The sequence below is a fragment of the Callospermophilus lateralis genome, chromosome 9 (assembly GCF_048772815.1).
Source record: "Callospermophilus lateralis isolate mCalLat2 chromosome 9, mCalLat2.hap1, whole genome shotgun sequence".
Classification (NCBI taxonomy): Eukaryota; Metazoa; Chordata; class Mammalia; order Rodentia; family Sciuridae; genus Callospermophilus; species Callospermophilus lateralis.
The window spans coordinates 9767262-9792251 of record NC_135313.1 but is presented as its reverse complement, the minus strand read 5'-3'; the positions used below and the strand labels follow the sequence as shown (position 1 = coordinate 9792251).

Genomic DNA, 24990 nt, shown 5'->3' with positions numbered 1-24990 from the left:
TTACTGCGCTTCTTAAGGTGAAATACAATGATTTAATGTCCTGATTTAAGAGAGGAAAAAAAAAATAGTTGTGAAGAGTTATTTCAACAACTCTTTCTCTGACAAAGGATCATTTTAGGGTTTAGGTTTTATTTTTAGAACCAAACATTTATACCATCTGAAATGGAAGAGGTACATAAATGACAGATACTTTAAAAGAAGAGAAATTTTACTACTTTCAAGACTCTGAATTAGTCAAAGGTTATGTTAACCTTCTCTTGTGTAGTGAATAACCTACTTGAACAACTCACTTTTATAAACAGAAAAGTGGCCTGAAACGAACATTGCAAAGGTACAATTTCAGTCAAGCTAGCTTCCCTCATGCTGAAATTATACTTTGTCTAGTCAATTACCAATGTTTTCCCAAATAGGCTGTATTTTCTATAGCAACATTATTCATCTTGTTTATATTTTTTTATTAAAATAAACATAAAACCTAACATTTTCAAGACTAAATCCACAAACTTCTAATTAGTTTGTCTAAGGTAAACAAGCTTTAAATATACCAATTTCTAGAAGCATGGTACTCAATTCTAGGAAAAGCTATTGCAATCAGCATGGGAAAGGCAGTAAGCTATCAGAGAGGGCTAAATTAAGGGCCCAGTTCCATCCAGGCCCCCAGCGGAGATGTTTCCATTCAAGTAACACCCTCTACATGAAGATAATTCAATCACAAACATGGTGACACTTGTTAGATGTGGGGTTTTGTGCAAAATTGGAATCAGAACCACAATGTGTAGACCTATAACAAGATTGAGTCTTCACTGATCCAAAATTTACATCAAAAAGTGATCATGACTATTATAAACTATGGTTCACTACAGTAACCATGCTGTATGGTAGACTGTTGAACTTACTACTCTGTTAACCTGAAATTTTGTTTCTTTTGTCCAGTACCTCCCCAGCTCCTGGTAACCACCACTTTTCTCTTTCCTTAAATGCTGCACGTTTAGTTTCCACATATAAGTAAGATCATGCAGTTGTCTTTCTTGCTTATTTCATTTAGATAAATGCCCTTCAAATTAATACATATTTTTGCCAATGACAGAATTTTCTTCTTCTTTAAGCTGAATAACTATTTGTGGGTATATTTATATAGCACATTTTCTTCATCTATTTGCCTGCTGATGGACACTTGGGTTGATACCATATATCGGCTATTGTGAATGATGTTTCCATGAAAGAGAGGGTGCAGAAATCTGTTTGACATACTGATTTCATAACCAGAAGTGGGGTTGCTGGATCATATAGCAATTCTGTGCTTAGTTATTTGAAGAACCTCCAGATTGTTTCCCATAATGGCTTCACCAACTCAAATTCCTACCTACAGTGTACAAAGTTTCCCTTTCATTTCTACATCCTCACCAACACCTGTTATCTTTTGTCTTTTTGACAGTAGTAATTCTAACAGGTGCAAGATGACATCTCACTGTGTTTTTAATTTCCTGAAAATGGCCAAGGGAGATTTAAACTGTTCTCACCATAGAAGCAATTATGTGAAACAATGCACATGTTTATTAGCTTGATTTAGACAATCCACAATATGTGCATATTCAAGACATCATGTTGTATGCTATAAATATATGCAACTATGTCATTAAAATAATTAATCCCTAAAAAAGAAAAGACTACTCTTGGCTATTCCTCCTAAGTGGATATTTCCTTACGTGCTTCTCTTAAGCTTTGCCCCCAGAAGGCAAAGAATGTTCTGGAAGGGCAACTAAGGCAATGTAATGATAGAATTAATATCAAACAGGTCTCATGTAGTATCATGTTTTATTTTACAAATTTCACAAAGTTTTCAAATAATCCAAACTTTCCCTACATATACACTTTCAAAAAGGAATATGTGTGTGTGTGTATTCATTTAGAAAATAGCTTTTAAAAGAAGGTATAGATATGGATGTATTGATAATTATTGGTTTATTTATTATGAGGTGGTTGAATTCATACATAATTTGTCACTAATCTTAGTTTACTATCACTTGAGTAACTTCTAAGCCAAGCTATCAAAAACTTAGGAACATTATTTTTTTAAAGTAAAAACCATTAAGTATCCCAAAGAAAATCTACTCAGATTCATGTTGAATCCCCAATTTTGTGTGCATAAGCAAAGCCCAAGATAATCTTACTAGGGCATTCCAAAAGATACACTTTCCACAAGTCTGGGAGCATTAGTTGTGCTCAATTGTACAAGATCGCCATGTCTTAGATTCATTTTAACAAATATGACTCATTTGCAAATATCCAGAGTAAGGTCTATTTGCAAATATCCAAATATCCTCTGAACAATTGGTTTCTACCCTTCCCATTGTTTTTCTTCCTATGCTTGGGCTTCTCTGCACCACACTTAGTTTTCTTCTTGTGACTATTATCATTTGGCACCTCTTCAGAAGGAGAAGCCAAAGGTTTCAAGCTGATCAATTATTCCAGGAGCCCAATTATTCCCGGGGCCAAATCTCATCATTACGCAGAAAAGTTGAAGATCAATCAGAATTTTGGAGTTGCCTTCTGACAATTATGGGTGTCTTCACCTTCACTCTAAGTTAGTTTAGTGTATCTGAGAGACTGGAAGAACATGTTTTTTGAATATTGAAGCAATGGTAGACAATGAAGAATTAAGTCCTGTCCCATCTAATCAAGATAAATGAATAAATAAATAATAGGGTAGGAAAGCTTCACTGTTCCTCAGTCTTGCCAAGTTTGGCACCAGTGGATCACAAACCCGAATGTGTGGTTTCAGATTCAGAGCATACAGGCTCCTGCCTTCTAAAATCCAACAGAGTCTGGAATGTATCGAGGGGTTAATAAACATGGAAGGCAGAAAGAGAGAAAAGGAAGAAAGGGTGGAAGAAAGAAAGAAAGAAATAGAAATAAGCAGAGGAGGGGACAGAAAAGAAAAAAAGGCATTTCTACAGGATAAGCTTGGTGAAAAACCCAGCCAAATTCATCAGCTTCGTTTACCAGAATGTAAAAGTCCCCTCCCTCCACAGTCATTCTCTTCTTTTAAATGACAGAAATAAACAGGGACAACATATGACGAAAGTTCTCTCACCCACTAAATGCTGGTGTCCTGAGACACGTCACCTGGCTGCCCCCTCAGTCATCCAGCCGCATCCAGCACCGGGCCCTTATCTCCAGGCGGCCACAGCTTATTTTGGTAATTGGGTCAGGAGCCGTGTTTTTCTTCAGTAGAAAGCTATTTGCTCACCTTTGAGGAAACTGGGTGGGGGAGTTACTAGGGAACCTTCCAGCGCTCCAGGATCCTGCCCTAGAATTTGTGACTCAAAGACACACAGTGATTGATCGTCCCTTGGGAGGGTGTATCCCTCCACCTTGAGGCGCTCCTCCCCAGTGCCTCGTCCTGCTAGAGGAGCTGGGGATAAAACTGGGAAAAAGGGACAAATTCCCCATCTTCAGAAAATCAACCAGATATTTAAACAGATATCTACCTGAATACGTAAATAATTATGTGGTTGAAGATGGCACTGAATGACATGGAGGAAAACTACAGGGTGCTACAGAGTCCTGTACGAGAAGGACTGGATGGAGTGTTTTAACGAGTCCTGAGCAACACAAAATACGCAAAACAGAAACCTTGATTCTAGAGAAGAAGAGGACTGTGACCATTGCCCACAGCCAGGAAAATCCCTAATCAAGGACTGATATTACTTTTTGTGCTCAAATAAAGCTTCTTGGGGCTTGGCTCTTAAAATTCTATCATGGCCAAAAATATTTCCAAAATAAATAGCAAAGAATGCTTCTTCAGAATGCTCTAGATATGCGAATTTATAATAAGTTAGGTGATTTTGAGAGAAATGGAAATGAAAGACCCAGGTATGATGGATCTTGCTGCCACAGGGCCTAGGCCTGGACCAGAGGGATCAAACACACCCCACCTGCCTTGCCTCTGCTAAGCGATTTCATCTCTCTAAGCCCCAGTTTCCTCATGTCTGAAGCAACTGTCACACCTGCCTACAGGATAGTTTTGAGGAGCATAGGAGTAACTCACAGGAATGGGACATAGAAGAGCTAGCTCAGGAAGGGGGAGTAAAAAGCATTTAAAAATATTACAGCTGGGCACAGTGGTGCAGGCCTGGAATCCCAGGAGCTTGGGAGGCTGAGGCAGGAGGATTGCAGGCTCTATGCAACTTAGCAAGACCCTGTCTCTAAATAAAATATAAAAAGGGTTGGGGATGTGGTTCAGTGACCAAGTGTCCGTGAGTTCAATCCCTGGTACCAAAAAAGAAAAAGAAAAAAAAATTACAAACCTGGATCTTCCCTCTGAGAGGAATAACTATTGGCCCCCACCAAAGACTTCATAGTCTTTGTGTACTTATCTTTCTATTGCTTTCCATTCATCCCATGCAAAATGTCATGTCAATATGAGTTGAGTGAGTTACATAGCGTGTGTCACTTAGGACCCTGAAAAAAATATTAGCAAAAGTTTCCCGCCCCCTGAAAAAAAAAATAACCACAAATGCACTTGGGATTCAGCTTTTACTCAGAGAGGAAAATGACAAGGTTTTGAAATATATGTTGTCTGGTTTGTTGTTTCTCTTCCTTTCAGATGTATGTTCAAGGACAGTGAAGTGGAAATAAAATTGGGGAAAGTTCGACTGGAGAGAAAAGCCATTTCCATCACAAGAGTTGGGTAGTAACTCTCACTTGAGTTCATCTTTTTAGCAGGCACCCACATTTTCACTTTAAAAGCCTTTATATTTGTTACTGATACCATGAAGGGCATTTCTGAAAACACACAGACTCCAAGGCCACCTGCCTCGCTTGATTGATGGGGCCATTCTGAGAAATCATGGCTTGGAGGAGATGGTTTTTAACCAATCTCCCCAGAGTTTACCTTCCAGGATTTCAGCGTGGCTTCTCCAAAGATGTACAGGGGATTTTCAAAATAGCAATAATTTGCAAAATATTCTGGAAGCATTCTTCTGAAATAAATCTATTGTACCAAATAACTCTTTCCAACTGTTGGTGTTATCTCAGTTAAGGGTAGGCTAACCATTAAAAACAAATTAAATATTTAGAAGATAAAACAAGATTTTTAAACACAACCAAGGAACGGGCAACTTATGAGCAAGTATAAAAATTTTCTTTAGGTAGAATTGTTCTACCTACTCAATTTGATCTATTTTACTATTTGGGTTTCCATTGCTTGGAAAAGAAAACAAACAAAGTATGAAACTCTTCAGATTTATTAACTCAAACATATTTTTATTAAAGAATGAATGCATTTATGCTAAAGAATCGTTTACATATGTCGTAAAGCAACAAGCATATCTTCAGGAGACGAGTCCTCCTCAGTATGAGCCATGCTCACTGTACATGCCTGAAAACTGGACCCACACACAGGGGCACACGTACATACACACAAACACGTACAAAGACACACAGATCCACAGACCAAATGCTGACACCATCACTGTCTGGATTATATTGGCTTTCATTTAAGGCTTCTAAGGTGCCCAGTGCCCCTACCATTACCAAGAATAAAAACAGACTTTGTAAAGGAGCAGTATTACTTGGAAAATTACTCATCTGCTCTCAGCCTTAAATGCATGTATCTGAACCAACACATTGTATTTCATCCCATGAAACACATTCCATTCTTGATGGTATTTAAAGATCTGTGAGACTGAGAATTCTCAGCTTTTCTAGGGGGAATTTCTCATTAGAAACCACGAACCAGTGGGCAATTCTGACTCTAAGACATCACCAACTTTCAGAGAACAAGATAAGATTTCCCTTTAGGTTACAGTGGACGTAGTTTCTCTAGACCAGCTGCATTTACGCAACTCGTTCCCTACTTGAGAGCAGTGTTGAGTGCTGGAGCAAAGCTTCCTTGTGGTGGCAAAGGAGATTTGAAGCTTTCCATGGAGGATTCATCAGACAGGACCATGGACCAAGCAAGTTACCATAAATCAGGTTTGTAAAAGGGTCAGCCTCCACAGGGGGTGTGACGTGCTAATCGTTTGCTCCCTTTTTCTCAGGGAGCTTCTGCTTTAGATTTCTGGTTGGTGTGTTCACTGTTTATTTCATTTGCTTGATCATTTTCTTCCCTTTGATGTCCTGCAATGAATGCTGAGAATCCATTTCTCTAGGGATGCTGCAAGGGGAGGGAGGATGAATGGTGCAGGAGAAGGGAAGGGATTATTAGTAGTTGCAAGTATTCTAAGAAAATAGATGAAGTGAATACAATAAGAGGGTACTACTTGATATATTCATGTAAATAAAAGCATTATCTTTAACTGCGAATTAACTGCCAACTATCAGGTTGTTAGTTGTAAAGCTTGATAAAGGCTGTGCTGATTCACGTACTGAGGAAGGTCTGGAACATGCCGTGGAGAGGAGCTCTGGGTCCTCCTGAGCTGTCCCTTCCGCCCTGCAGGCTCTGCACCAGCATCAGCACCCTCGCTGCCCCCCACAGGGATCTAGAGGTGCCTCTAGCATTCTGGTTGGATTTCATAAGGCAGATTGGAATGGTCCCTCAAATAACAGCCGCAGAGTATTTGCCTGAGAGTGTTAAAAATCGGCATGAAGATCTCCCACGAGGAGGAGTTGGTATAAGGGGAAAAAAAAAAAAAAGAGAGAAAGTCTAGAACCTTCCTCCCCATTCAAGCTCCCACCCTCCTCACAGTCACAGCAGCAGCAGATTTAATGTAACGTAATTACTTTAATGATACATTTCTTTAGATTTAGAATTGCTCTTCGGAATTTAAAAAGCATGGTCAGCCAGTAGTGTGGCAGTCTTTTCATCCCAAATTTGAATCGTTGCTCATTCACCTGTCATCTGGAACTCCGTGACCAATGCTGCCTTTGCTCAGCATCTCAAGTCCATTCAGCCATCGTCAGATTCCAATTCCTGGGAAACCTCTTCGGACGAGCTGTCCCTGTGGATCCGCCCATCGCTCTTCATACTGTGGAAAGTCTTCTTGAAGGCCTCCATCATGGCGTGGGCCAGCTTCTTGGCCTCCAGCTTGCTCTCACACTCCACAGCATGGCAGTCCATCTGGTAGGACAGGTCATCGTTGATCTCCCTATAAACCCAGGCGAAGATGTTGGGGCTCACGTTGTGGTCGGCGGTGCAGTAGGCGATGCGGGCCACCTGGAAGGTATCCATGTGGACCGTGGCCTCACCTTTGTGGTCGAGGTGATGCAGCCACACTTGGAATGGTCGGATTTCCAGGAGAGCATTGGCTGGGGACACGTCTTCTCGGGCAAGTGTATGCTTCTTCCAGAGCTCAATGACCGGCTTCTCGGTGCAGCCTGATAAAAACTGCATGCCTGAGGTGGACACTTTCCCCAGATAGGTGACCTGCAGGAGGAAAAAGGAAGCAAAGAAAGAGGTCAATAGCAGGCTCTGCACGCCAGTGGAAGAATGGGCACTGCAGTGGAGACACACAGAGACCTCCCTCACCCCCTGGACAGACTGTCATCAGAATCTCTACCTTTTCTCCCTAATAGGTCACTACTTGACAAATGTATTGAAATTTTTTAAATAGATTTGGATTTTTAAAATCAAATAACTAGAGAACTATTTCCCTCTCCCTTCCCCCTTTCAAATTGAAAAAATGATCGATTAGGATCTTTTACATAATTTGGCATTTCCTTAACATCATAAGGTCACTCAAAGTTTCTTTTCCACCATGCACACACAGAATTTAATGACAGTAAGGAATCAAAGGATGCTGCATCTGAAAAACAAAATCTTCCAGGTTTTGATTTCAGTCAGGCTGCAGGGTTCCAGCTAATGCCAAGGACGAAAAACTGTTCTACTTAAGTTACAGCCTAAAGCATGATTGTTTTCCCTCCAGAGATAATTTTTTAAAATGCAACAATGCCAAGTTCTTTTTCAACATAAATAGCGTCTGACCTGATGGGCATCTGACTATTTGATAATAAATGAAAGATCTACAGATAAGACTAGAATACTGGCTTATCAAATAGCAAGACAGGCAATACCCCAACTAAGAAACATGATTCTAAATTATTCAAATACTATCTTTAAAAAAAGCTTATTTAGGGTATACCAAGAAGATATTTAAGCTATTTTATTTTTTATTCATTAAAATGGATAGAACAGTTACCATTGGGAAATAAGCATTATGGAAATGCATAAAGCCTGAGGATCATATAAGAAATAACATGAAATAATATTTAATTAGCTTTAAAATCAACCCACTTATAAATACTATGAATGTGAGGAGAAGCCGCCCTGAGAAAGATCCATGGAAACAGGAAGACGTGATAAAGAACTTTTGGCACAAGGATCTCAAATCAATATTTATGTTTAGCAGGGAAATAAAGGCTACCACAAAACATTTAGGACACAGAAGGGAGGTACCAGTGCATCCTTTAGTGCTTTGGTTATCTGGGAAACAAGTGTCAATTGAATAGTCCCATTAAAAAGATGACCTTTTAGGAAAGAGGCAGAGGTGCTGTACATTCTAGAGGTTTATTGGGAGCCTACTATACACAAAAGCCACGTGCTGTGGGCAATGGAGAGGAGGTTAATGTGAAAGTGGGGAGGGCCAGAAATTGACAGGAGTGAAGTGCCTGGGGATTCGTCACAGCAAAGTCTTTGAGGCAAGGAAAGTGGGTTCACATCCCAGCTCCACTGCTCACCAGGTCTGGTTCTGGACAACTGCTAACCTCTGCCCATGCACAGGTACAATGGAGATGCAGGCAGACCATGGAGAGGGCAGGCAAGGGGCACAGGAAAGCACCCGAGGAACTCAGAGAGGAGCAATGGAGCCCTGCTCAGAGGAAGCCTCAGAAAGGTGAGTCATTGGATTTCAAGGCATCAGGCCTCCGAAGCTCGATGGAAATTTCTTTGCAAATATTGCTGGCGGGGGGGTGGGTAAAGGGGAGAAGGGAGGGGAGATGCAAGCCTGCTGCAGGGAAAGAGGCCACAGCAGATGGCCACTGATCAGGCCACAGCATGCGACAGCCCTGGTGCCTCTGGCCACACTGGAAGGAAACAGGCTGAACTTGAGGGAGGCATATACCTGGGTGTGATGTAGGGTGTGAGCTCAGTAGACCTGCCTGGTGCCAGGAAGAAAGGAAGAGAGGAGACCCACTAATAGCAGAAGCCCAGGCAGTGGGAAAGGCCAGGAGGGTGGGAGTGCTACTGCAGGGCGAAACAGACAATGGGTCGAAGAAAGGGACTCAGATGCCGAAAGCACCCATCATCCCCAGGAGAGCAACCAGGTGAATAGCCCGTCCCTCTGGTCTGGATTTGTAACAAAATAGGTGTGTATGGCCCATTCAATGGGGGAAAAAACAAAATAGAAATTCTCACTGAAATAATAGCTGATGGCAGATCTTCTGGACAAATACTTGAAGACCACTGTTTTAAGATTTCAAAGGACTAAAGAAAAATGTGGGAAAGTCAAGAAAGGAAAGCATGAACAAATGGAAATAACAAAAAATAGAAACTTAAAATGAACCAAAACAGAAATTTTTGAACTGAAAACTATGATAGAATGAAAAATGGAAAATTAACTAGAGATCTTCAAAGGTAGAGTTGAGCAAACAGAAGCAGAAACAGTAGAATAAAATAGAGAGCTCAGAAATACATACACATAGGGTCAAAAGATTTTCAACAAGGAAGCCAAGCAACATTCAATGGGGGAAAGGCCAGTCTTTTCCATAAATGGTGCTGGGAAAACTGGATATACACAGTTAGCACTGTACTTAAGGCTATATACAAAGACAAATTCCAAAATACACCAAAGGCCTGGCCCTAGGTAATGTATGACTGTGTGACGCTACAATGTGTACAACCATAGAAATGTAAACTTGTGCTGCAATTGTGTGTACGATGAATCAAAATGCATTCTGCTGTCATATACACCTAATTTTGAAATAAATAAATTAATTTTAAAAAGGTAAAGTAAAAAAATAAAAAATAAATAAAATATGAGACCTAAGTCTATGAAACTCACAGATGAAAACACAAAAGCTTCTTGATATTGAACTCCACAAGGAGTTCTTGGCTTTGACACCAAAGGAACTGGTAACACACAAACAAAAGAGACAAATGGGACTTCATGAAAAATGTTTTAAAGCATGAATCAAAAAAGTACCAAGAGATTGAGAAGGAAATCACAGGAGAAATATTTGCAAATTAGAAATCTGTCGAGGGGTTAATGTCTAGAATACGTCAAGAAACTCCTAAAAGTCAACAGCGACAGCAACAAACAAATCTGGTTCAAAAATGGGCAAAGGACTTTAGTAGACATTTTTCCAGAGAAGACATGCAAATAACCAATGAACCCATGAAAAGAGCTTCAACACTAGGAATCATTAGGGAAACAGAAATCAAAACTATAGGAGATATGGCTTTACACCCATCAGCATGGCTGCTCTCACATAGGAGAATACAGCAGGTGTTGGCAAGGGTAGGAAGAAGTGGGAGTCTGTGCACGGTGGGCAGGACCCTACAACAGGACAGCCTCTGTGGAAAAATGTGTCAGTGAGCTTTTCCCACCAAATGAAATGCCTACACAGTAGTGAGAAAAAGGCTTATCCAGCTTAGCTTTCTGCAGGTTCAAAGTTCAAGACCTGCCAGTAGGGGAATGGGGGGTGTCCCATCGGTTTGGTGTGGTGGCTCTTGGCAAAAGCATATGTAAGAGTCAGGAGTCATATCTCAAAAGGGGAGCAGGAGAAGGAGGACAGGGAGCAGCGTGGCAGCCAGGCTTGGTCCTGTTATAACCTTCTCACTAGAAATATCAAAGGGATGACTAGAAACATCTCATGTCCCTAATAGGTCCCACCTCCCAAAGATTCCACCACCTTCCAATAGTGCCACCCTGAGGATAAAGTCTCTAGTCTCAATGGGTGTCTGGGGCACACCCACCACATGCAAACCACAGCAAACAATATGGCAGCTCACCTAAAAATTAAAAACAGAATTATCAGCAATTCCATTTCTGGGTGTATACCCAAAGAATAGAAAACAGGATCGTGAAGAGACATTTATGCCCAAGTTCACAGAAGCATTATGCAAAATACCTAAAATGTGGACATAACCCAAGTGTCTATCAACACATGAATGGATCAGTAAATATGGAATATTCAGCTCTAAAAGGGAAGGAAATTCTGACACATAGAACAACATGGATGGACTTTGAGGACATTAGCTAAGCAGAATACACTATTCATTAAAAGACAGATACTGTAATCTCATGTGAAATATTTAAAATAATAAAAATTATAAACACAGAAGTTACACTGGTGCTAGGGGTGGAATGTGGAGTTCTGGTTTAAGGGTACAGAGTTTCCATTCTGCAGGATGGAAAGGAATATGGGGATAAATAGTGGTGGTGGTGGTGGCTCACCCTTATGCATGCATTTAGGGCCAAGTAAAATGTACACTCATGTGACTTTTATGTTGTATGTGTTTTACAACAATAAAAAACTGGAGGAAAAAACAAAAAGGGAAATTTGTTTCAGTGCCCAAAATGAAAGTATATTCTTTCTTACTGTTCACTGAAACTAGAAATAACTATGTTTACATTTTATAGAAGAAATCCTCTGGAGGGTGGGAACTCCTTTGATCTGCTCTCAAAGCTTGCTCTGTCTCTTATACAAATGCATAAACACACAAACAAAGAGATTTCTTTCAAAAAGTATATGGGAACTTTTTCTGTAATTCATTTAAAGGGTACTTTTAAAATACCTTCATCAGAAGTTGTAGATGATATACACCTACAGAAAGAATTTCATAGTAGCGAAATTTTGGCAACTAAGAAATAATATAACCCTCTTTATAAATATTTATGATCTAGAAATATTTTAAGGAAAATAAAATTTTATTTTATTTTGGAGGTGGTCTTGAAAGAAGCATGGAGCAGAAATCAATATCCTAAGACAACAGTTAAAGCTACTTAATAAATACAATTTTAAGTAAGGTAACATAATAGATGGATGCAATCTCTTTATACTTAACTTATTATAAAAGTAACTTAATTAGCAATATACTTTTTCCAGTGACATGTGAATAGCAGATCAAAATATCAAAAAAAAAAAATTAAGGTGTCAGATACCCACTATGTATGTCCACAGCCAAAGCAAACCCCCACAGAATGGTGATAATTAATATTGTCTCACATTTGATGGCAAAAACCATATCATATCCATTAGATCCACTGAGAGCCTGTGGGTCACGATGGAGTGTTGTTATCACTAACTCATTTTAAAGCCCAGAACCTTAGATCCAGATATGAGGAGTGGCCATAGTCACCTAAGCAAGCCAAGAAATGACACTGGGATGCATTCTTGAGACAGCAAAATGTGGGAATTTCAGCAACATTTTAATAATCTAGGAGGGAAATAAAGAGACTTGAAAGACACCTGTCAAACACCCAGAATATTTTGCTATTGGATGAAGCCATTCCATTTGATGCCATGTGCTCATCATTCCCATCCTTAGAGCATAAGAGAAAATTTGGTGTCATATGGGCATCCTAGACGCAGGGGGTCCTCCCAAAGAAGTAACAGGATTCTACTGTCTATTGCCCAGGCACTTTTAATCACAAAATTTATTCTTGTTTTAAAATTGCAGAAAGTAAAATTAGAAATCTTTAAAAAATATCAGATAAAATGGAGTGCCAGTTTTACACATACACCCATAAAAACACATGCATATACAAAGAATCAACAACTTGATAGCAAGTCTTTGTACTTATGTAATCTCACTTATATACTTTCATGTACACAAAGTTACACATATATGTATATATATTTTATACATACACCCACTCTGTTTTAGTCAGCTTTTTGTCACTGTGACAAATACCTAAGTTAAAAAACTTCAAGAGGAAAGGTTTATTTTGGCTCACAGTTTCAGAGGTTTCAGTCCATGGTCAGCTCCATTGTTTTGAGCCTGAGGTGTGGCAGAAGATCATGGCAGAGGGCATGGGGGAGGGAAGCTGCTTAGCTCATGGCAGCCAGGAAGCAGGTGGGGGGGGCAAGATATAGTCCCCAGGGGCACCCCTCCAAGGACCCACTCCCTCCAACTGTTTCTATCTCCTAGAGTTTCCACCACAATAACCCATTCAGCTTTGAGTCCCTGGATGGATTCATCTGCTGATGAAGTCAGAGCCTCATGATCCAAACACTCCCCAGAGCCCCAACTCTGAACATGCTGCATTGCCGACCAAACCTTCAGCACATGAGCCTCTGGGATACAGTCCAGATCCAAAGCATAACATATACATAGAATATTTGTTTTCTAAAAACAAAAAAGTGTATAATCTCTGAAAAAAAAAAAGAAAAGAAAAGAAAACTTCCAATTTAAAAAGCTGCAGTCTTTTGGCATCTTTCCAAAATTTCTTTGTAAACAGAGAAGCATCAAGATGTTCCACAAATGCTAATCTGAGTGTTCCGCTGACTTTCTGTTGTGAAGTATAGTGTTACTAAGCCAGCAAATGGAGGAGAGCTCAAAGAGCATTACGCAACTGCTCCTCCCAACTGTGACTCGGACAAGGGTCAAGAGTCACACCAAATATTTACTAGGCACACCCACAATTTACATCCATGCTTGAATGAATTTTCAACAGAGGCCACAATGGAAGTGTAGACAGACACGCCCTTCCTAAAAACACATGATTAGCAATATGTCCCTCTAATGCCAGAGACTGGTCATTTCTCTAGATATGACAGCTCCATCCTACAGCTTGACAGAGCTTGGCGGGGCTCTTGACCTGGTCTTCTTTTGAATCAAAAGCACTGGCCCTGCTCAACCTTTCCGAAATAGTCCCAGAAGGAGCTGCTCTCTGGTTCCTCCAGGGTTGAGTCAACACAAAACATGAGTCCAAGGGTCTGAAGTGTGATACTGGTTAAGCTTTTGGAAGTCAATGAAACTTCTCTTACCTCTGTGGAGTTGATGACATTGTCAGGAAACTCTTGAGATTATTATAAATACAAAGAAAGGCTATCGGTGGCTATCTAGTGAAGAAATGCAGCAAATGAATTATTTGAATGATTTTTCAAAAAATGAAATTAAAAAAAATGATTTAAATAGAGTTTTCCTGAAAACAGAATGTAAGATGGTAAAACAATGTTCTAGGACAGTCTGTTCTTAGAATGACCCCTTCAAACTTACCCTACTGACATCTATAGTGGGCCAGGTTTTGGAATCCTGCTCTGTATCTATGCACTTGCCCCAGTGCATCAGTTTATTTGCTGCCAGGCACGTACTTCCAAATTCTCCCTACAGCTCTCCAGAGGTTGCCACTAACCCATAATGTTGACTATGACTCCCTGAAAAACATTATTCAGCCTTTCGACAAAAGAGAATTTTATACTTTTTTTTTTTGCAAATAATATGTCCGTCAAAATATGGTTTGATAAAAATGTACCTTGTGACTTTGATTTTCAAGAGAAGTAAAGTAAAACTTTTTTTTTTTAAAAAAAAAAAAACTTGTCTCTCTGTGCCTAGCTTATTTCACTTAACAATATGATCTACAGGTTCATCCATGTTGCTGCAAATGACAGGAACATGGAATCGAAAACAGCTGAGCTCACAAAGGTAGAGAGCAGAAGAGTGGTCACCAGAGGCCAGGGAGGATGAAGGAGGTAGTGGGGACAGCAGGTCCCAAGTCACAGTCGGAGAGAAGACAAGGTGTTCTATCACACCGAAGAGTGATCATAGTCAACAATAAGGCATCCCACTGAGTTTTCAAAATAGCCAAAAGAGAGATTCCAGATGTTCTAATCACAAAGACGTGATACATGTTTGGGATCCTAATAACTTAAATACTTGGAGCTGATCCTTACATGACATGTAAATTACCAAAACAGCATACTGCACCCGAGAAAGATGGATAACTAGAACCTGTCAACTAAAAATTCAACTGTTTCAAAATCCCAAAGATTCAGTTACACTGTGCATGAATCAATGTCCCTTATGTATATTGGGCCAAGAAATATAGGGGTCCCAATAAAGAGAAACCTTACAGCACTGGGCATTATACCTGCATAGGTCTATATCAACACTGTCACAGGGATTGCTCTAGATATGTGGAGAGAAGTCCCTTCTTGCCACAGGAATCTTCCCTGTAATGCTCTGCTGTGGGCACATTCTCCCTGTTAGTGAGAACACAGGACTCAATACACCCAGGAACTCCAGGAACTACATAGCTGTGCACCAAGGTCAGGTGGGGCTAATGGGAATTCTGTTCTCCTTCCCGTCTGTGAAAGAGGTGAATGTTTTCCAGATGAATGACTCCCTTCTAGGCCCCATCCAAGCTGCAATCTTCCAGGGCCACAAAGTGACAGGAAACACGAAGTCACCAAATTGGTCACTAAACTTCTCCAAAATAGTACACAGAAGATTTTTCAAGCTGTCACCACCCAGGGAATTGGAACAAAGGGACTTATAAAATGACAAGAAGAGTCTTCAGGAGGAGTAATGAGGAGTTGGAAATATGCAATAAATACTAGCATTTTTTTTTTTTTTGGTATGGTTGCAGAGACAGGCATTGGGCAAGAATGTTATTACAAATGAATCATTCTGAGAAAAATAAACAGCAAAATTTGAAAGTCTTTCTCCTGTGTCATTCAATGGCATAAACGGACATCCCAAAGATGTCTGCAGTGTGAACAAGTGGGCTTTGCCCAACCTTGACTGAAGAAATTATGTAAAAATACAGCGTGTGACAACACAAGAGGGCACGGAGGCAAGGGGCCCACCAGGGTGTCTGCAGAGCTAAGAGCATCTGAACAGGAAAGACCCATTATTTTACTCAGCTTTTTCACTGCTGTGACTGAAAAGGAACTATTCTAAGGAGGAAAAGTTTATTGGGGGCTCACGGTTCCAAAGGTCCAGAGACAGCCACCTCCTTTCCCTGGGGCATGAGATGAGGCAGAGCATCATGACAGAAGAGTGTGGTGGCGGGAAGCGGCTCACATGATGATCAGGAAGCAGAGACAACTCCACTCACCAGCCACAAAATACGTACCCCAAAGGCACACCCCTAATACCCACCTCCAGCCACACCCCACCTGCCTTCAGTTACCACTCAGTTAATCCCCCTCGGGGAATTGATTCACTGATTGGGTTAGGATCTCATAACCCAATCATCTCACCTCTGCATGTCCTTGCATTGCCTCACATGTGAGCTTTTGGGGGACACCTAATATCTACACCATAATACCCGTCTCCTCAGAACCTCTCCTTCTAGCATCCCAGCCAGCTCTTCATGAATCATTGTTCCCTTTTCATCTGTGGGGAAAAAAAAAACAAAACCCTGATTGCCTACCATTCATTCTTGGGGCTGGGCTGGGACTGTTCCTTTCTCTTGGTGACCAGTTCCTATTTTGCTTCAGCCTGAAAAGCTGGCACTCACCTAAGACTGGACTGATGGTAGGAAGGGAGGTCTAACGACAAGGGCCCCTAACAAGGGCATAAGACGGATGGACGATCGTGTAAGAATCAAAGCCCCTGGTTACCCAGGGACTTTCAGCCTCCCAACTGGACATTTCCAGCATCCCAAGCCCAGATTTGGTTCAATTTACTTCTGGGTTTCTCAGAAATGGCACATCAAGAACAAAGACTCTCTAGAGATCTTTCTTGGAACATAAAAGATCTTGCTGTTCTTTTATTGTCTGTCGAAGACTGCCTTTTCTTGGCTGATATAAAATAATGTGATAGGAACAGAGGATGGAGAAAACTTAATTGGAAATCTTAATAGCCTTTGGAGTATAAGGCAGAAGATGAGAAAAAGAAGACACAGCATTCTTAACTCTGGGCCAAATACCCATGAGAAGCTCTTCTTCCCTCACATCAATTTCCACCTGCACATTTCAGAAAGAAGGGAAAGGGTGAGCACAGAGACTTCAGATCCTAGATTTAACCCACTCCCTCTTTGCAGTCCACAGAGGAGCAAAACTTCACCAGACACTTTGAGGAGGGGGGATCCACATACCAATCACTTGACAGAACAAAATGCCAACAGATTTGCTAGTTATGAACACGCATAGCATGCTTTAAGCCATGAAGAATGTGTTCAAGGATAAATGCTGTTCACAGTGAAATCTATGAGGTTATTGTTCACCAAATAATAAATATGGGAAGTCTAGAAGAGCAGAGAGGACTGTAGAAGGGGGGTATCAGAACCAACTCCCAGCCTCTGCAATAGCAGTATGAAGACTAGTTACTAGCATTTACCCTGGGCTCACTTTACACAAAGTACTAGGCCAAGTGCTTTATATGGATCATGAATCTTCATAACAGTTCTACAGGTTAGGTATGACCATTATTCTGGCTCTATAATGTAAGTAATTTATCCAAGCCAGTGAGTGGTCAGGACTGGATCAGACTAACTCATACAAACAGCAAAAGCAGTGATGATCTACCAACTGTTTTCAGCATTTCAAAAGAGCTGAAAAAACTGTTTTCTGATAGCATCTCTCTTATTGCATATGTATCTTTTAGCAAATAAGGAATTCACATTTGCATAATGTGATTTGCTAGGCAAAGGAAATTGTTCAAAAGATAGGCTCCAATGGAAAATGTGAACCTATCAGTGATCACATTGGAAACGAATCCACTCATTTTCCACTGGGAAGTCAGTGGCTGCCTGGGTCCATAAGTGAGAGAGTAGCTCTTAGATCCATATCTCTCAATTTTCATGTCTTCCAACTAAGCACATGACTCCCTGACCTAACTTCTAGAATGTGTCATATAATTAAGCACTGTGAGGGTGGATTGCATGGGTTAATTGAGTCTGTTTATGATGCCCAGTTGCTTGGTCAAACACCAGACTAGGCATTAATGTACAGATATTTTTTAGATATAATCATCATTTATACAAGTTGTGTTTGAATAAAGGAAATTAATTCTCATAATGTAAGTGGGTCTTATCTAAGCACTTGAAAACCTTAATATAAGATAATTTCCCCAAAAGGCAGGAATTTGGCCTCTAGGCTGCCTTCAGATTCAAGACTGCAACATCAACTCTTGCCCAGGTCTCCTGTCTGCAAGATTCTTGAACTTGAATCTTTTCTTGGCTGATATAACTGCAACTGCATGAGCCAATCCCTTAGTAATTTGTTAAAATACTTCTCTCTGTGTGTGTCTCTATATTCCACTCCCCACTCCCCACCTCCATGAACACCTCATTGGTTCTGTGTTTCTGGAGAACCATAACTAATAAAAATATGCTGAAATAATGAACTACTCTTGAAATTAACCCCTTATTTGATTGGAGGGGAAAAAAATGAATGAAAAACTCAACTTACAATCCTTGCTTTCCTGATGTATTTCCGAGCGTAACATTTGGCTTCCTTGGTTGGGTTCTCGCTTCACAAGCCACAGCAATGTAGCTGCCATCTGCACCTTAGTGGAGGAGCTGATGACACTCTTCTCATGCTCTGCTTGGAAGGACTTGTCACCCCAAGTCTAACACACAGTCACTGGGTGGGTAACTATTCAAGCCATGCTTTCATGGAAGAAAATAAAATGTGGGAAGGGCTTTGATTCAAAGGGGATAATGGCTATATCCCAAACCTACTTACAACAACTTCCAAGAAACAAGATATTTTTTAGATGTTCTCAACATTTACACAAGTAGTATCTGAATAAAGGAAATTAATTCTCAAAATGTAGGTGGGTCTTATCCAATCACTTGAAAGTCTTAATACAAGACATTAAGTTTCCCCAAAAGGAAGGAATTTGGCTGAAGGGGACAAATGGAAGCCATAAGCTTTGGGCTGGCAGCTCAGTTGTTTCAGTATGCAGTCAGTCATTTGGCAAATGTTCGCTGAGTACCCACAAGGAACAGGCAAATTATAGGGAACGAAACTGATAAAACTCTTTCCCTACTGGAGAAAGTACCGCCCGGCACACAGACAATGCTTACCCTTCAGTTACAAATTCAATATAAGAGAAGGGCATGCAAATAGCTCTGTAAGCACCTTCAACAAACCTAGATAACTTCTCTTGGGTCCTTAAAGACCTTTATCCTCACATGCTCAGCTGGAAGGAAAGATCCCTATTAAGAGTCTATTCCTTGCTCTGTCCCATGAAGTCTGGTTAATCTCTACAATTCACTGTAATCAGCTCCCTGAAACAAGGCTGAGGGCTTTGGACAGGTGCACTGAGGACCATGGTGAGAGCAGGAAGAGAGAAGACACATGGCAGCTTAATCTCCCAAATAAAATAGGCTGGCAGTAAGAATGCCATCAGAGACTTCACATTCAACCCTGCTGACTGGCACATGGGCACTGGGACTCAGCTGACACACCTGGGGCTCCACTCTGGCACATCAGACCACTTTGTTTTTGTCATAAAAATCTGAGTTTTTAGGCTACCCAGCATCTATTCCAATTTTCTTTGGTCTCATCTGTCTTTCTTTGGAGAGCTGATTGGCAAGTTTTCTTAGGGTTTAGACTCAAAGGACGGAACACTATACTGCCACACACTCCTGATGAGTCTGGAATGTGTCATCAGCACAGTGAGATTTTTAGAAGTGCATGGGGTCATTCTTACCAACCTGACACCCCTCCTTTGTTGCAGAGACCAGGATTCTAATGCCTGAAGATTTGGGGACACTTGTCCCAATCACTCCCGCTGCTCTCTAAAATAGCAGGACAGGGAGCTTAAGTCCTCCAGCCCAAGGCCAAGGACTTTTCTACTCCTTCAATTCCCTCATTGATATCTTTCATTCTTATATCATTTCTCTTTTCTCTGGCCATTTCTTCAAGTATCTGTAACGAGACCAAGACCTGGACAGGGACATAGAAAGGTGGCAGACACTCCACCAGGGCTTGTTAAACATTTTAACAGGGGTTTGGAGTCAGAGGCAATTAAACTGTCCTTAACTTGAGATGTGTTTGCATAGCCCAGGGATTTAAATTATGCTACCTGCATCAATAATTGAACGTGGGAGACATCATCTTCCTAAAGAACTCTGAAATGGTGTTTTACAAAGCAAACAATCTCTACTTTGCAGAATGATTCCCAAGGGCAAATATTATATGTGCTAGAGTGCTGCCCCCACTCCTTGCGAATCATGTGCCAACATACCAAGCTAACATGCCATAAGGGACTGCTCTGGAGCCTGACGTGTGTTCAGCAGGACTTGGCACATCCCTCTAAAGAGGCCCTCAGGAGCTTCAACAAGTCGACTGAGAGGCCACCCTCAGCTTGGAGCAGACCTGGGCATCATCTCTAATGACGTAGCCCTGAAGCCTTCTGTGGGTCATCCTGAGGATGGTCAGATAACCTTGGATTGAAATTTTTTTCCCTGCAGACTGAGTTTTGGATACCATTTTGAGGTCTGGTTTTTGGCATATCCCCTCCGGCTTCATTAGGGCATGGACCCTGCTGTTCCGTGGCTATGCCCAGATGAGGACCAATGGTTACCACTACTTGGCCAGGACTCTGTTTTGAAGGTCAACAATGCTGGCAGTAGAGCACACCTACCTTTGTCGATACACATTCATTTATTAACTTTTTTAAGATCATGAATATTGAAAATGATTTTTGTTTGCTTCGCACTTTTCCTCAAGTATTTGCATGGGGTGTGTGTTGATGGAATCTAAAAATTTATTAGTGGAAAACTACTAGGAGGTCTATTATTCTTTTTATTATGTAAATGTATATCACAGGAATAAAAAATTAAGTCTATTGAGAACCAATATTTGGGAATAATTAAGTACTATTTCTTAACTTTAATAAAGAGATGTGCATCACTTCAGCTGTTAGTTAACATGGTATGTGTCTCACCATTAGGTATTTAAGTGACAGATGAATTTCTGTTAGCCATATTATAACTTGTACCAGAGATGCAGAGTGACTTGAGATTTTGCATCCTGTCTTGTAGTCATCAGGGAATTCCACTGTGCAATTTGCCCTGTCAATTATCTCTTGGAAGTGTGAAGCCTGGAAATATTGTCACTGTCGCTGTCAAAGACAGAAACAATTTATCTAGAAGGCATTGAAGTGAGCCCCTGAAGACAAAGTCACTTAATAAAAATGACACCAGATTGAAACCCACATTCTCTCATCCGGTCCCTTATGGTGAGCTGACCTGAGGATGGTCAAACTTGGTGCTCCTCCACCCAGTGGCAGAAGAGCGATTTATTCCATGACAAGTCTCCTACCTCTCGCTCTGCTTTCTAATCAGTAGAGTACACTGAAAAGGGACAGCAATGCAGCAGAGTGCTCTGGGCCCTAAAATGTCCACAATGAGAAAATTCTCTACATGATAAATCACGATGAAGTGCACTGCCTGAGAGTTATCCTGACGAATGGGTTCAAGGGACAAGCACTGTGGCGGGTGAAAAATGCCCCCAATTTTCATCCTTGTGGCATTTTATCAGTTCATTTTCCTTAGCACACAACTCATTAGGAATGAACCACAGAAGGTACCAAACATTTAGAAAGAGTAACGTGGAGACAACATTTGGTTGGAGGTAATAAAATACATGTACAGATCTATTGGCCGCAAGTCCAGAGCCCTTACTAGGCGGCCAGTGGAGGTTAGAAGCAGGAGAAGGAGAGGGAGGGTGAGGAGCTGCATGTGTTCCAGGGCAAAAAAGAAAGGTCCAGACACCCACCTTGACAGGAATGTTCCCAACCGCTTTATCTGAGATGCCCCAAAGCTGGCCACAGTCCAGCTGCCTTTCAACAGGTGAACGGCTGAGCAGACGGTGGTCCACCCATGCCATGAGATACACATCAGCAATGAAAAGGAATGAACTTTCAATACCTCCACAACTTGGTTGAATCTTCTAAGAATATGTTCAGTGAAAAAGAATCCATTCTCAAGGTTATACGCTCGACTGAAATCTATTCTCTTCTTCACGGGGTGGAGATGTGACCCAAGAAGAGAAATAAATGACCTAGTTGGATCTCCTAGTGCATTTGTAAATGATAGACCTCCTGCTGTCTGCTAGCAGACCAAGACTTATCTAAGGCATTCTCTCTGCAGGATGTGCCTGTTTGCTGAAAACTGATGTGGTAAACATACCTGAAATCTGTGGATTTATGTCACAGGGCTTCCAGGAAAATAGCTCACAAACTATGTAACTAAGTTAAACGTTCCAAGAGTCAAAGAGTTCTCCTCCACACAAGTTGCACAGCTACAAACAATAGAAGGTATTTCTGTGTAAATTTGGCGCAGATCATGTGAGATGCTGCAAAAGGGATCAAGATGCTGACAGCCCTAGAGCTCACCCAGTTTTGCATGTACTTTCTGATTATTTATTTCCTTGAAATTAATACTAAAGCTGGGACAGGATAAGATGTCTGAGTTGAATATCCAATTCTTTGTGTAATCTCATGAGGTGATATATAAAAGGCTTTGGGGCATAAACTTGCAGTGATGCCATTCTGCGACAACTTGTTTGATAGATTTTTATTTTAAATATCTACTCAAGATTAGAGAAATGCAAATTAAGGCCACATTGACATGCCTTTTCTGACCTATCAGACTAATACAAATTTAGAAATACGACACACAGTGTGTTGACAAAGCTGTAGGGAAGCTTTCTCGGGCATTGCTGGTTAGGCTGAAAATTGGAACAACACATTTTGAAGGGAATTGTTAATACATAATAAAACTGTGCATGCCTGTTGACTCCACAATTTCATGCCTAGGAATTTAAAGACACCCCTATCAACATAAAAAATATACAATCACAAGTTCAGACACTGAAGCATTAATTGTAATCATAAAATTATAGAAAAGCCTAAATGCTTATATAAAAGAAATGGTTAAATAAATTTCAGTATATCTTTTAACACATCTGGAGAGAGAGAGAGAGAGAGAGAGAGAGAGAGAGAGAGAGAGAGAGAAGAAGAGTTGTAAGAGTTTATGTATTCATAGGGAATGATTTCCAGGGTATATTATTATGCCATAAAAAAAGTTTTTAAATGACTGTTTTGTATAAGCAAGGAGAGGAAATAAAAGAATATATTTTTATTAATTTGTTTATTTTTGAAAAAAAGAAGCATGGAAAGAGAAAAGAGACAGTTACCCCAGGGTATGGATAGGAATGAGGCTGAAATGATAGAGAAGAGATACTTTTTAAATGTATCTTTTTCTATAGCTGTGACTTTTGGAATCATGAAAAACAAAATTAATATAATTAATAGGGATAGGAGGAAAAATTCAAATGAAATGAAAGCAGAAGTGTGTAAATCTGCCTGTATTGTGAATTTTAAAAATATATATAACTACCATAAAGGGAGGAAAAAAACAAACTCAACTAATGCTTTAACATAGTATTTAGAGAACACATTATAAGGCTAAAGAAAGAAAAACTATAAACCAATACTGAATTTCACTTACAAAGCTTGTTTTCTTCAAGTGGTGTATATTTGCAACTTTGAATTGACCTCATGTGTACTAATGGAGTAAAAAGTAACTATATTGTAATGTTGAGAACTGGGTTTCTCACCCTGCACCCTGCAAGGAGGAAGTTAAAAACCTAGAAAGGCAGAAGGAATGCTAGAAAGAACCTTGTGACATTAGAGTCTAGTTGGAGAAATTGAAACTAGTCCATGACTTTCAGTATATGTAGACAGGTGCACATGGGTATCAATACACAGGTGGGTGTATGTGCACACACAAACATGCAGACTGATATTTGTTAGCTGTGCCCAGCACCCTGAGAACATTTCTATGCCAGTAGCAATAAACACACTGAAACTGAGACACTGGTTTCTAAATATCATTCTCCACCGAAAGGAACCAGTCCTCCTGAAGATAGCAGAATCCAGGGCTGGTACATGAACAGTTGAGATGATACTGGAACGTCACACTGTGTCAGAAAATAGGAGCATACTAAAACACGACAGGAACATGTCCAAAGGATACAGCCAGCATGAGGGGGCTCCTGGTGGCCAAGCTGGAGGAAATGTGACCATTAAAATTAAATATAATAGTAACAGTTACAACTCACGTAATAAGAATCCATGAGTCAATGCTGATGTAGATAAATGAATAAATTAAAGGAAGACAAAAAATATAATAGAATACAAACTAATATCAGTAAAAGAGAGGATAAGATTAGAAAATCACAATTTGAGGAACCTCCATACTGCTTTCCAGAGTGGTTGCACCAATTTGCAGTTCCACCAGCAATGTATAGTGAACCTTTTCCCCCAAATTCTGGATTCCTCAGAAAACTTGAATGGAATCACCAATTGACCCAGTTATCCCACTTCTCAGTTTGTACACAAAGGACTTAAAATCTGCATACTACAGTGACACAGCCACATCAATGTTCACAGCAGCTCCATTCACAATAGCTAAGCTATGAAACCAACGTAGGTGCCCTTCAACAGATGAATGAATAAAGAAAATGTGGTATATATACACAATGGGATATTACTCAGCCATAAAGAAGAATGAAATTATTGTCTATGAATTGAGACTTCTGAAACTGTGAGCCCCTAAATAAATTTTTCCTCCACTACATTGTTCTGGTCAGGTCCCTTAGTCATAGTAGCAAAAAAGCTGTCTAAAACAATCATTGTTCTGTGGTTAAAGGAATATCCTAGTTTCTACAAACCATGTTATGGTATCAACTCCAATTTGCTGTGAAACACTGAAAATAGTAAAGAATGCATGTGTGTGTGTGTGTGTGTGTGTATGTGTGTGTGTGTGTGTGTGTGTGTGTGTGAGAGAGAGAGAGAGAGAGAGAGAGAGAGAATGAGAATGAGTCAAAGAGGAAGAGATAGAGACAAACAATATAAATGATAAACTAAATAAATATTTGGGAAATAAGGTCAAAGAGTACATATAGAAACATTTCATAATAACATTTCATCATTTTTGTGTCTGAAATTGTTTCATAATTAAAAGTTATAAAGAAGATCAATGAAGACATTTACTCCTGGATTCACGCTAATTCAAATGGAAAATAAAAAGATTTTTATGAGCATATGCTGTTGACTAAGCCATGTTCATTCATATC

At 40.3% G+C, this 24990-nt stretch overlaps 1 protein-coding gene across 1 annotated transcript in view; it reads right to left on the bottom strand.

Moving 5' to 3' along the window:
- Positions 1-5247: 5247 nt before the first annotated feature.
- The window catches only part of Pid1 (phosphotyrosine interaction domain containing 1), a 223338-nt gene continuing 203595 nt past the window's right edge, over positions 5248-24990 (bottom strand). Inside the window, exon 3 of the mRNA XM_076865968.2 lies at positions 5248-7369. Coding sequence (XP_076722083.1) covers positions 6893-7369 — 477 coding nt within the window. The 3' untranslated portion in view covers positions 5248-6892. The remainder of the gene's footprint in view (positions 7370-24990) is intronic.